We start from the raw sequence: 13,303 nt of genomic DNA on the forward strand, positions 1-13,303 counted from the left end.
AATCGATTTTTGGAAAACAAATCTTGTCAATGGAAAAAAGACAAAAGCAGGAATTAAGTAAAGTACTTCTCGCTACTTATAAGTTATAACCATCGGGTCCATCTCGAGTCCAAATATAAAAAACTTAAAACGAATTAAAATAAATTTTATTTTTTTTATTTTTTAATTTTCATCTAAATAATTTTCACAAATAATGCAGTATACCTTAATTGTATTTTAATTTCATCTTGTGACCAAAATATTGTAAGTTTATTACATACATATTTATAATATGTTTATATTTGCTTGAATTTTCTTCTGAAATTTTAGTGGCAATTTTATTATTTTCTGTAAAAAATATATTCACGAATTTCTCCATTGTTTTTATACTTTGCGGTTTAAATTTTTGCAATGACATTTTTATGATTAATAATATAATTATTTCTCTATTCCTATCATTATTAGAAAAAAAAATTGTCAACAGAAAATTTCAAAAGAATTCAAAGTAAAATCTAATAAGAAATTCTATTTCATCCAACAGCTTACAATAGGGACCATTCAAAATTATGCTATGCAATAATTTTTGTTTTCAAAAAAGAACAATAGAATTCTTAAAAAAAACTTATTGTTTAATTATTATTAAAACCAACATTCTTCCCCTGAATGTAAGTGAACGGCCCTATATGATATTTTCATTGTTATCAATCTATTCCTCTCGTTAACGTTTTTTTTCTTCCTTTTCAGAATTCAGAATTTAGAAATCATGTTCAAAATATAAAATCTTATTTAGTTATGGCCAAATATTTTCACAATTTTTTAATTAATTACAAATCACATTTTTTAAACTTTAAGTCGGACCTATCCAAATTTTAAGCTCATTTCTTAATGACCAGTTTAAACTATAAATGTGCAATGACAATCTTTCTTATTTAAGATTATAAAATCATCATCACGTCTGACACAAATGAAGAAGAATTTCCATATTTGGTAGAAATATGGACGCCAAACGAAGACTGCTTTCATTTGTGTGTCAAAAAAGAAGTTTAGCGGAACCTTACCAGCTCCCTGACGAACTTTTCTGTATTTGTGTCGCTCGACCATTTATCATGAACTAGAAAAGTTATGATTCAAAGATATAAACTTCATTTAATTTACTTTGCCAAAACAATCTATCTTAGAAAACACTAGGGCAAATATCAGTAATTTAGATAAAAGTTAAAAGTATATTGTAAAATAGTTATGATTTAAAAAAGCAAAGAAAATAATTTAGATATTTTGAAATTCATATTTATCTTTAAGATCGTAATTCCATCTTTCAATCTACAATTATTTAAATTGTGATTTGCTAATATCCACAACTCAATGAATGAATTTTTAAACTGTTATAACAACAATGGTATATTTTGCAGCTTTATTACCATGTTCTTACCACTTTTTTAAGTTTACATCTTTGATTTTTTCTTTTTTTTTTCGATTTTATAAAGGACAATCTAATATGAATTAAGAATAAACATCTTAAACTAGTTTCTTATAAAATATTCATTTATATTTTTTAATTTTAAAAATTATTATAAAATCGATCATTGTGAATTTTTTTTTCTTATATGAATAAATCAGCTTATTAATTTTAACTGAAAAGTGCCTTTGAGGCATAGTTTTTTAGAGGACATATATCCTGTTTTATTAAATTATTATTTGCTGGAAGAAGTTAATTTAAAAACTTTTAAATTTTTTTTATCAGGTTAGGAAATAATTGCAAATAAAAGTTATCTTTGTTTTATGGAAGTTTAAACCTTCATTTCCATTTAAAATAAAAGATTCTTTTTTTTAATAATTAGGGGAAATAATATTTTTTTTTTATGCAATTAGTTATTTAATTAGAATTCTGTTTAAAAACGAGAAAATCAAGATTTAAATAATTATATATGAGTTTAAAATTCATGGAAGTGGTAACTAAACTACTTTGATTGATGTAAAAGCTAATAAAAATTTTAATCTACCGGTAATGGTTAAAGAAAAAAACTAATTCATCCCAAACTAGAATTCATGAACATAGGAAAGAAAAAATACTAAATTAAATAAAGAAATAAAAGCGTTTAAAAAGGGTTTGATGCTATATGTAGATGTTTTCTATTTAATCATAATTGTAAATAGATTTATAAATAGGAGAGTTGCTGAAGAAGCAAAAATGGGAGGTTTTCTTGGTTGATTCATTAGCTGCTTTGTAAATTTCTGCGTATTTTCTCGTTCAATTTATTTTATCTGTATGATTTTTTGAAGTATGTCCTAGTTTAATAGCTTATCTATTTAATTTATCAATTTACTCACATTCTTTAAGAAATAGAACTAAGTTAATTTTGATTCTTTCTATTCCACTGAACAAGAGAAAATGCGCTTTTGTTACATATGATCGTGCTATTAATTATCTTTTGTTTAATCATAGTACTATTTATGAAACGGAACTACACTGTAATGGTACTTGCATTTGAAGTAAAACACGATCGAGCCATTGCAAAGGCCCATTTAAATGTAATTCGATCCAACAAGGTGTTGACGTTACAGTTTGCCTCCTAAAATGATCGACAATGTAAATTATGTATGCAAAGATTTAGTATAAATGTTTTTCACCTATATTCAGCACCCCAACCCTTTACGAAACTCATTCTTATGGTACACATTCGTGTTAATTGATAAACTGCTTCAAATCCCTGCGAAACTGACTGAGATAAAAGCGCTGCAAATTCTTGATTATTAAATATTTTAAGGTTGCATCCTGTATCAAAAATAAATAAATTTATTATAGGTACTTCTTATTTATTATTTTAGAAATAAAATGAATAAATATGTATAAAAACAAAAAAAACAACCTGGAGGAATTTTACAAACAGTTGCAGGATGCCATCCATAACGCTGATTACAGTTTGGGCTTTGTACGAAAATGCTTGAGTCGCTGAGACATTCTGCAAACACTTCTCCACCTATATAGTATAGTCGCACGCCTTTTCCAATATGTCGACGAGTTTGTTCTACAACTTCGTTGCGATTAACATTAGATAATAATCCTAGACAGAAACGTTCTGAATTTGATGGATCAGTAAATCCGTCTACTGTAATTGAAGGCTGGGAAGCATGAAACGTTTCCCCAACCCTCAAATTAAGCTCATAGTAACTTATAGAACACCAAAATGTTGGATCTTGATACATAACAGGTGCAGCATCAAGTGATTGAGACGGTGATAAATGAGAAAAAGAATCTAAAGGAAAATAAAATAATAAGAAAATTATTAGAATAGGGCAAAATGTTTTTTAATATAATATAATATTTTAATTAATATTAAATTTGTTATTATCCTTCACTTTTTAATAGATACTTTAAAATCGTGTGAACACCAACAATAAACTCACTCAAATTATCGTTTTGATCCATTGGATCACCATCTTCGGACATATAGCCTTAAAAAAATAAATGTATGCTTTTATTTATACACAGTTATTATAAAATGCATTATTTTTATTTATACATACCTGGCGGAGGAGTTTCGGTTGATATTCCAACACTGCTCATGCTTGCAGTATCAATTACTGAAGTGTTATTTGGTATCTGAGTCATTGTTGCATCCATTACTGAATAATTTGCAATAGTCGAATTTTGAAGACTGGGCAAAAAAACAATTAAATAAATTATTATAAGACTATGGTTAAACTTGACAAAAAGTAAACATATCTAACAATTTCTAATTTTTGTGAACATGGACACTTTTAAGATTTTTTTTTTTTTTTTTTTTTTTTTTAACAAAAAGTCAAATGATGATTTTGATATTTGAAGTTATTTAGAAAATTTGTAAACGAAGCTTCCAGTTTCCAGTAATTTAAACTGTCAAAAGAGACAGTTTGATATTAAATCACAGAATTATAACTTTATAACTTACTTTAACGCATTATATTGTATATTCAAAGGAACCGTATTGCTCAAATCATCGATATATGATGATACTTCTGACGCTGTTGGGTACTTTGGTACCAAAATCGAAAGCTGTTGGTTTTGAGGTGACTGTGGTTGTAAAAATTCTCTTTCAGCTTTAATATAATGATAAGGATTTATGCAAACTTCTTCCTTCTTTAAATGATACGCGAATTCACAATGGCTTAAATAGTTCAAATCGTTGTGAGACTAAAATAGAATTTAATTAAATGTTTATGTGAAAACATTAAACACATCTAGTCATAATAAACTTACAGATAGATCGGGCCAGCGCCAAAGACGACAATATATAACATGTGGTAGACCCTGTGAATTTTTCTTAGCGTCTGGACGAGCTCTGTAAATTATAAAAAGAATAAATGAGAATGAAACTCATAATAGTAATTTTTTGAGGCAACCAAGCAATATAAACTGATTAACACAAAAAAAAATCATCATTTTCCACCATTATGATTTTTTATTCTAAGCCTTTATAATGATTTTCAGGGCATAAAAAAAAATAAAAAAAAAAAACGAGGACACTTCTGTATCAAATTCTAGAATTAGAGGTTGTTGTATGAATATACAGATCTTAGCATAATATATGCTATGAAAACATACCTTGAAGAATAATTTTTGATAATGAAAAATATCTTGTTCTTTATCCAAGAACAAAAAAAACTGCAAAAATTTCTTTTCTCTGGAAATTTATTACAGAATCTCAAAATTAGATTAATTTACAGTCAAAAAAGAAGATTAATTTATAAATAAAAATATTTTTTTAAACGCAAATCTAGTTTCTTTTTATTTATTTCTACTTAAGCAAAAACTTTTGATTCTTTTTTTTTGCGGTGACAAAAAATAATATTTTGTTTGCGCAACTTGACTTTTACTTGACAATTGTTAAGCAATTCCCGCGATTCTTATGTTAAGCTCTAAGACAAAAGTATCATAAATTCTCTTTGTTATGAGATTATTAATTAGAGCTTATTTAAAAATAAACAAAAAAAAATTAATAAAATATTGACATTGGTCACATTGATCGCATGCTCGAAATAGATTCAAACAAATTAAAACTTATTCGCAGACATTCGGATGTTTTCGCCCGAATTGCTGATTTTATGAAAATCTTTTACTTTAAAGCCCCCATAATTTACTTATCCAATCATCTAATGCTAAAGATAAAAACATCCTAATTGCATCCTAATCTAAGATTTTTAGAATGGTTTGCTTTTATTTTATTTTAATCAAAATTTTTTTGTCACTATGTATTTTTTATGAATTATTAGTATTTCATTACAGTTGATTATGAGTAATGCGATATTTTTTTTGCAAAGACGTACAAAAACTTGTAATTTTTTTTTTGAGATTATAAATGTGTCTTTGTAAGAGTGTTTTATTAAAATAAGTGATAAAATAATAAATTAACATTAAAGAAAAATGAAATATTATTTATTTCCGTAATCATTTTCTTGCAACCTTGGAAAGAAGAATTTTAAAAATTAAGAAGGAAGAAGAAAATTATGTTCAATCCATATATTAAATGCAATAATCAGAATTGAAATGCGTATTATTTAGTTGTTAATAAATAAATAGAAAAGTGATTGCATAGATGAAGTTATTTTCCATTTCAAAATGTAATACATCTTTGTTTTTTTCCGGCATATCAGATATTAAAAAAATAAAAAATTTTTTTTTTATTTTTGAATTTTGTGAAATCAGAAACTTTATGGTAAACTCACATTTCAGCTAATTAAAAATATCTATAATACTCCTCCATAAGCGACACAATGAATAACTTACCTAGGTATACAAATACAACTTGAGTTGGGGGTTTTTTGACATAATATGTTTTCTAGTAGATTAATCTTAGAAGATGACAATTTTTTAACTAAGGAACGAATAGCTTTTTCACACCAAGCATTTTCAATAGTAGGTTCAATTGAACCATTAGTTTTCCTATATTGAATTAAGCGCTTAACACTCCCGTTAGAAAACATGTAGCACTCAGTAATTTAATGATTAGTCGAAAAATATAAAACAATATATTCGCAAACGAGGCAACTTCAAGGCTTTATGTTCTATAAAGTGAAGTTTGCTACACAATTTAACATTTAATAACAAAATCAAAAAATAAAAGTTTTTGTTTAATTTTTTTATCTAATTAATTGTTATTTCCAATTGAAAATAGATTTTTTTAAAGTGTATTGCAAATGTTTTTAATAATAAATTTTCATCATTTTTATTGAGGAAGAAAGAAATAAAAATGTTCATAGATGGCACACATGTCTTTTAGTTGCTAAAACATCTAAAGTTTAACATAGTAAAAAAAAACGAGGTAAAATACCTACCCAAATACTTTTTAAACTTAAAAAGATTTTATTAAGAATACAATCTCTCGGTGACAAAAATGAATAAATTCATTAGGAATGCAATCACAAGTATTCATACCTCACCGCAAGCATTATTTTTTTTTATCAACAAGACATGATTCAGTAAGGTCCTAGTCACTTCTTCGACTTAAGAAACAAAATACAGGTTCAAGTCAGAATACAACAAACTTATGATAACTCAATCATATAACGGATTATGATTGAACCAAATTCAAACATTGTTTAATTAAAGCAAACACTAGACCTTTACGTTGTTTAGAGTATTATTAAGTTATTAAGTTGAAACAAGTATCAAAAAAGCGCAAAAAAGAATTGGACAAGTAAAGCATTTAAATCCGGGGTGGAAGTTAAAAAATAATAACGATGATTAACAATTTAAACGTGATTGAACCTCATTGAACTTCATAAAATAAGCACTTTTTCTCTTAAAATTTTTACAAAATAAAATTTTATTTTCTGTCACTTTTTGGAACTATAATTGACTTGTAAGGTATGTAAACGCAATCATGAAGTCTTAATGATTCAAAATGTAGTGTTGTAAACTTGAAATTTGAAATTGAAATGTTAAAATATTTAAGTAAAAATTTGAAATCAAATTAGAAAAAAAATGGACTTCTTACTATATTTTTTTAATTTCGCAACTTCTATAAATTAGATGAATTGCATAAATTTCAATGAATAATGAGTTACGTGACGATTTACGGATTAGTCCTGAAATTTGTTTTAATTTACTTATTATTATTATGCATATTATGCATATTATATATATATATATATATATAATTTTATTTTTATTTTTGTTCTCAGGTTTTAAATTCTAGAAAAAGAACACTTCTGTTTTTATAATAAATTGTATTAAAGTAAAACAGATAAAAAAGACAAAGACAGTGATAACAAGTTATCAAGTGAAATCGATAAAATATCGCCATTATTTGTCTGTGAATTTTTTGATAGAGATGGCAAGACCTAATTTTAGTAGTAATACTGGTCTACGGAACATAAATCTGGAAGAAATATGGGCAGATCTAGAAGAAGGAATAAAGCAAATTTACAAACGCGAACAAAAAATGGCTGTTCCTCGATACATGCAACTTTATACGTAATTATTATTATTCATTCATATTTTATTCATTAAAATGTTCATCACTGTATCTCACGCTAATTAATCTTATAAATTCGTTTAAAGACACGTCTACAACTATTGCACAAGTGTCCATCAACAACCAGTTTTGCGTGGATCAACAACTAGCAAAACGGTAAGAAGAACCGGAGCTGGAGCTCAACAATTGCCAGTTTCTGGTGGTGCTCAATTAGTTGGTCTGGAACTATATAAACGTCTTAAAGAATTTCTTCAAAATTATCTAATTCAATTGGAAGGAAAAGGAATTGATTTGATGGGTGAAGATGTCTTAACTTTTTACACAAAGGAATGGGAAGAATATCAATTTTCTAGTAAAGTCTTGAATGGTGTATGCGCTTATCTTAATCGGCATTGGGTTCGTCGAGAATGTGAGGAAGGACGAAAGGATATTTATGAAATTTATCAACTTGCTCTTGTCACATGGCGAGATAATTTATTTAAAAAACTCAATAAGCAAGTACGTATCGAGTGTATATATATATATGTATTAATATTATCTACTTCTTAACTTTCGACACAATTTGATGCCAAGAATTTCTTCTTGATTACGTATCACTGCCAATGATAATTGTTTTTTTTTTCTAATTTCACCCAATTCAAGGTTACTAATGCTGTATTGAAATTAATTGAGAGCGAACGCAATGGAGACACAATAAATTCCAGCTTAGTTTCTGGAGTATGTTTTTTTTTTGTTGCATTATCTAAATATGAAATGCTAATTTTTTTTCTCTTTAAAATTAACAGGTGATCAATTGCTACGTTGAGTTAGGATTGAATGAGGAAGATCCACAAGCAAAAGGACAAAATTTAAAAGTGTACAAAGAAAGTTTTGAAAATCAGTTTTTGCAAGACACAGAGCAATTTTACACTCGTGAATCTGATGAGTTTTTGTCAGTCAATCCAGTTACAGAATACATGAAGCGTGTTGAGCAGCGACTGAACGAGGAAAAAAAAAGAGTACAAGTTTATTTGCATGAATCTACACAGTCTCCTTTGGCCAATCGTTGTGAAACTGTATTAATTCATAAACATTTGGACGCATTTCGAGTCGAGTTTCAAAATTTATTAAATTCAGATAAAAATGATGATCTAGCCCGCATGTATATGCTTGTTTCACGTACAGCTGACGGTTTAGCAGACCTCAAAATTGCACTTGAGAATCATATTAATAATCAAGGTCAACAGGCAATTGACAAATGTGGTGATGCTGCAACAAATGATCCCAAAATTTACGTTCAAACAATTTTAGAGGTTCATATGAAATTTAACAGTTTAGTGATGACTGCATTCAATAATGATAGTGGATTCGTCGCCGCACTAGATAAAGCGTGTAATAAATTTATCAACTCTAACTGTGTGACACAAGCAAGCAAAAATGAAAGTCGTTCGCCAGAGTTATTGGCCAAATATTGTGATATATTGTTGAAAAAGAGCAGCAAAAATCCTGAAGAAGCTGAACTTGAAGATACACTTAATCATGTAATGATTGTTTTCAAATACATAACCGATAAGGATGTATTTCAAAAATTTTACAGTAAAATGTTGGCAAAACGTCTCGTATTTCATATGTCGGCAAGCGACGATGCAGAAGCGTCTATGATCTCGAAATTAAAACAGGCATGTGGATTTGAATATACCAGCAAATTACAAAGAATGTTTCAGGATATTGGTCTCAGTAAAGATTTAAATGAGAAATATAAAAATTTTATGAAGGAAAATTCTCAGCTGTCAAATCAAATAGATTTTAGCATACAAGTATTGTCATCTGGATCATGGCCCTTTGTCCAAAGCACTCCATTTCGATTGCCCAGTGAGCTAGAGCAGTCTTATCAGCGGTTTAATAGTTTCTACGCAAAGCTTCATAGTGGAAGAAAATTAAACTGGTTGTATAATATGTGTAAAGGTGAAATAATGACTAACTGCTTCCGAAACCGCTATATATTGCAGGTAATAATTTATCTATTAAAGTTTTTCAAGTTATTTTTAAATCACATAATATCTTTTTAGACGAACACCTTTCAAATGGCCATTTTACTCCAATATAACGACCAGACAAGATGGACCTTTCAGCAACTGATGGATAATACAGGTATAATAATAATAATAATAATAATAAAGATCTTTAAGACAAAATTTAATAATAAATTATATCTTGCTCGTAACTTTTTTTTTGTAGGTATAAGTTTTGATAATATGCAACAAATTCTTGGCATTCTACTAAAAACTCGCTTACTTGAGGCTGATGTTGATGAAAGTCAATTACAACCTGATACCGATATTTCACTTTTTTTGGGATATAAGAAGTAATATTACATTTTCATCAGAGATCGAAGCCGATTTAAAACTATTTTTGCATTTTTTTACCAGGATAAAGTCACCTACAAATTTATGTTAGTTATTAAAGCTGTTCTTTATATGAAATACTAGAATTCTGTGTCATGTTTGCTAAACTTTTAAGAATAACAAGCCGAATTTTGGGCTTGTTAGCTTATTATTCCTATGAGCTTAGCAAAAATTATTACATGAAATACTGTAGAGAACAATTTTAATAGCTTTCATGGTTTCAAATGGCTCCATCTCGCCAAAAAATGGTTTATGCCGAAATCGATTTTGATCTCTGATTTTTATTTTATTATATCTCTATAATAACAAATTTTATTTTTATTGTAGTAAAAAATTGCGTATAAACATAAATTTCCCGCTTAAATCAGAGCAGAAAGCAGAACAGGAAGTAACTCATAAGCACATTGAAGAAGACCGCAAAATGCTCATACAAGCTGCAATAGTTCGTATTATGAAAATGCGTAAAGTTTTAAATCACACTCAATTAGTGTCTGAAGTTCTGAATCAACTTTCTACCAGATTCAAACCAAAGGTTCAAATCATAAAAAAATGTATAGACATTTTGATTGAGAAAGAATATCTTGAACGTATGGAAGGACAGAAAGACACTTATAGTTATGTTGCTTAAATTTTTTTTTAGTTTTTCGCAAATTTCTTAATCAACCTTTATTAACTTTTTCTGCTACCAATATGGTTATTATTGTTTCCTTTTTTCCAAGAAAAAACATTAAAAAATTATCAAAAAATACGCTATTTAATATTTTTATTTTAAAATTTAAATCGTAGATTTTTCTTTTTGTTCATACGTTACAAAGAGCTATTTTGATGAAAATTTGGTGTTAATTGTAAAAAAGCACTGAATAAAATATTTAATAACTTAGAATGTCTAAAATAATATACCAAATTGTTTTCATACCTACATTTTGAAAATATATCAGACAGGTGAAAAAATATTCCTGCTGCAGCACATAATGATTATGATTGACTTGAAAGTACAACGTTGAAATAAGTTAATATAATTGAACTGAAATATATCTTATAAAGTTCTGAGTATTTTAACACGTTTTTTTTCCTTCTAAAAATGCTTATAGAATATATTGCTCTTTGAAAAAGATGCAAAAAAAACCATAATAAAAATAAATGGAAGGTTATTTTGTCAAAACGGATCAGAGTAAGTGATCAGTAGTTTATTAAGCAGTACTTTTGACATCGAAACGAGCATTGGGAAACATTATTTAATGAATTGAACAAAACAAAAAAATTTGAATGTTGAAAATGTTTATTACAAAAGTTAGATTGTATTTTTTATGTTATACAGAATGAAAGTAATTAAATAATGTTTTGGTGTCCACAAGATTATGTGATTCACTTCTTGCCAGATTTTTTGATTCCAGCTCCTCCCATTGGTCCTTTTTATGAGAAAGTAAAATAATAAAATGTATAAATTTCCATTCTGAATTTGTTGAAAATTAATGTTTTCAATAAAGTAAACAAAAGCAAATTCCTATTTTATTATCTTTTAAAAATCGTTTGAAAATAACAAAATTTAAGATACTTTAGTCGAGTTTTAACATACCTAACAGTTCATTTTTGAATAGGATTTTGACAGGATCAAAAATTATTTTAACCTTGAGTATCTTTTGTCTACTTTTTTGGATGAATAATTGATGCAAAATAAATTTACCTTTTTGGGATGCCTTGGCTTTAGCTTCATCTAATTTCTTTTGTTGTTCTTTTAACTGCTGTTTGAACTTGATATCATCCTCATCCATTTCCTAAATTGTAAGTATTGAATTTTCTGAAGTGCAAAATGTGCAAAGTTTTAACTTACTTTTGTGTCTTTCTTGGCCGATTTAAGGGGTTTTTTCTTTCCTCCTTCTCTTCCAGTCATTTTTGTGTGATTATTGTAGCAGCAAATTCTAAATTTTTAATTTAGTTTTTCAATTTAACAAATTCACACTGATCTTTGTGCACCGTCTAAAGCACCATCTGCTGGAAAAACCATTTAGAACTGAGTTAGCTGTTTTTATGATAGTTTTTTGAAAATATATTTTGTCCGTCAGGCTTTAAAAATTATTTTTGGTTAGATTAGGGGCCGTTCACTTATTACGTTACGCAAAAAAACATTTCTAGACACTCCTTCCCATTTTGTTGCAAAACTTCCATACAAAAAAAAATCTTTTGTTTAAGCTGTAAAAAAATTGCTCTCCTCAATTTAAGACTTTCGAACGCTTCAATTTATTTAACCGTTTCACAAAAACAGTCTTCAACATAAATAATGATCAAATTGATTATTTATAAAATGCGCTTCTAACAAAAAATATTCCTTTTGAGCTAGATACTTTCGAGCCATGTTTTGAGGTTATGGAATTAAACTGAAATTTAAAATATAAATCAATTTTAACTAATTATTATACTAAATAAATAAATAAAAACTGATAAAATTTAAAGAATGTATTTTTTTTTTATTTATTAAATGAATTTGTGTTCATTTATTTGTGAACAATTGGATGTTTTATTGTTTTTTGTTAATAAACAAATTTTTTTGATGTAATAATCCGAATCTTAAGCTATAGAGCCAGCATTCGAAGCAATACGTGGCCACAAATCAGCACATTCTTTAGCAACAGGTCCTGTGATTGCAGATCCCTTCATTTCTCCTTTATTATTCACAATCACTCCTGCATTATCCTCGAAATATATAAAGGTTCCATCACGTCTACGAAAAGGTTTTCGTTGCCGAATGACGACTGCAGGCATTACCTAAAATTAATTAAATCAAATGTTCTTTAATAAACTAAAAGTTGAAAATAAATTTGTACATACCTTTTTTCGTAATTCTGGTTTACCCTTTTTAACTGTAGCGACAAACATATCTCCAACACCGGCTGATGGCAAGCGATTCAATCGGCCACGAATTCCGTGAACAGCAATGACATACAAGTTTTTGGCTCCTATTTACAAAAAAAAAAAAAAATAGAAAATTGGTAGAATTTCCTAAATATTGTTGAAATTTCTTTAATTACCTGTATTATCGGCGCAATTTATAACTGCTCCAACAGGCATACCCAATGAGATGCGGAATTTTCCTCCGGCTGATCCACCACGTCCTAAACAATGGAATTAAGGAGTTCGTTATTAATAAACAATGCTCTTAATAAAATTCTCATCACATTCGTTTGAACCAAAAAAAATCATGCACATTTTTTTTTTAATTTATTAGAAATTTTCGTAAAAAATGCAGTTATTATGAATAACTCGATAATATCCATATTAAGCACATCCTTACTTAATATAATTCACAAAATTTCTTGGTTTTTAATCATGTTTAACTTATTTAATTTTTATTTTACCTCTCTTAGACATGCTTTATTTTAATATTCTCGAGAAAAAAGAACGAGGTTCAAAATTGAATTAGAGAGGTCCGCAGAAAAAGTTCAAAATAATTGAATGTTTACATGAAAATTGAACTTTAAAAATTGTATA

The 13,303-nt window shown here is 27.6% G+C and overlaps 3 protein-coding genes and 1 long non-coding RNA gene across 4 annotated transcripts; 1 reads left to right on the forward strand and 3 right to left on the reverse strand.

Moving 5' to 3' along the window:
• Positions 1-216: 216 nt before the first annotated feature.
• Positions 217-6,033, reverse strand: Smox (Smad on X). The gene is made up of 8 exons (XM_070653042.1): positions 5,744-6,033; positions 4,217-4,298; positions 3,909-4,150; positions 3,505-3,635; positions 3,385-3,432; positions 2,847-3,233; positions 2,608-2,752; positions 217-2,549 (listed from the first exon to the last, which is right to left on the reverse strand). The coding sequence occupies exons 1-8, from the start codon at positions 5,938-5,940 to the stop codon at positions 2,429-2,431; spliced, it is 1,353 nt and encodes a 450-aa protein (XP_070509143.1). The 5' UTR covers positions 5,941-6,033; the 3' UTR covers positions 217-2,428.
• Positions 6,034-6,678: 645 nt separating this feature from the next.
• On the forward strand, positions 6,679-10,786 carry Cul1 (cullin 1). The gene is made up of 8 exons (XM_070653040.1): positions 6,679-6,823; positions 7,141-7,432; positions 7,520-7,931; positions 8,076-8,150; positions 8,219-9,421; positions 9,482-9,563; positions 9,651-9,777; positions 10,145-10,786. Exons 2-8 carry the CDS (start codon positions 7,290-7,292, stop codon positions 10,443-10,445), a joined length of 2,343 nt encoding a protein of 780 aa, XP_070509141.1. The 5' UTR covers positions 6,679-6,823; positions 7,141-7,289; the 3' UTR covers positions 10,446-10,786.
• A 292-nt stretch (positions 10,787-11,078) lies between these two features.
• LOC139100451 (uncharacterized) lies at positions 11,079-11,817 on the reverse strand. Its single transcript, XR_011545445.1, has 3 exons — positions 11,649-11,817; positions 11,502-11,592; positions 11,079-11,226 (listed from the first exon to the last, which is right to left on the reverse strand). It is a non-coding gene; the product is annotated as an uncharacterized lncRNA (long non-coding RNA).
• Positions 11,818-12,261: 444 nt separating this feature from the next.
• RpL23 (ribosomal protein L23) lies at positions 12,262-13,243 on the reverse strand. Its single transcript, XM_070653152.1, has 4 exons — positions 13,171-13,243; positions 12,844-12,927; positions 12,644-12,771; positions 12,262-12,580 (listed from the first exon to the last, which is right to left on the reverse strand). The coding sequence occupies exons 1-4, from the start codon at positions 13,181-13,183 to the stop codon at positions 12,383-12,385; spliced, it is 423 nt and encodes a 140-aa protein (XP_070509253.1). The 5' UTR covers positions 13,184-13,243; the 3' UTR covers positions 12,262-12,382.
• Between the last annotated feature and the right edge of the window lie 60 nt (positions 13,244-13,303).

This window comes from Chironomus tepperi, unplaced genomic scaffold, assembly GCF_022539635.2.
Source record: "Chironomus tepperi strain 1889 unplaced genomic scaffold, CSIRO-AGI_Ctep_v1 contig_67, whole genome shotgun sequence".
Classification (NCBI taxonomy): domain Eukaryota; kingdom Metazoa; phylum Arthropoda; class Insecta; order Diptera; family Chironomidae; genus Chironomus; species Chironomus tepperi.

Coding starts and splice junctions, on each gene's coding strand:
- Smox (XM_070653042.1), bottom strand. CDS start 5,940: ATGTTTTCTAACGGGAGTGTTAAGCGCTTAATTCAATATAGGAAAACT. Junction 4,299..5,743: donor AGTTGTATTTGTATACCTAG/GTAAGTTATTCA, acceptor TATAATTTACAG/AGCTCGTCCAGACGCTAAGA. Junction 2,753..2,846: donor TGTTTGTAAAATTCCTCCAG/GTTGTTTTTTTT, acceptor TTTTTGATACAG/GATGCAACCTTAAAATATTT.
- Cul1 (XM_070653040.1), top strand. CDS start 7,290: ATGGCAAGACCTAATTTTAGTAGTAATACTGGTCTACGGAACATAAAT. Junction 7,433..7,519: donor CGATACATGCAACTTTATAC/GTAATTATTATT, acceptor ATTCGTTTAAAG/ACACGTCTACAACTATTGCA. Junction 9,422..9,481: donor GAAACCGCTATATATTGCAG/GTAATAATTTAT, acceptor ATATCTTTTTAG/ACGAACACCTTTCAAATGGC.
- RpL23 (XM_070653152.1), bottom strand. Junction 12,772..12,843: donor AAATTGCGCCGATAATACAG/GTAATTAAAGAA, acceptor TTTTGTAAATAG/GAGCCAAAAACTTGTATGTC. Junction 12,581..12,643: donor AACCAGAATTACGAAAAAAG/GTATGTACAAAT, acceptor AATTAATTTTAG/GTAATGCCTGCAGTCGTCAT.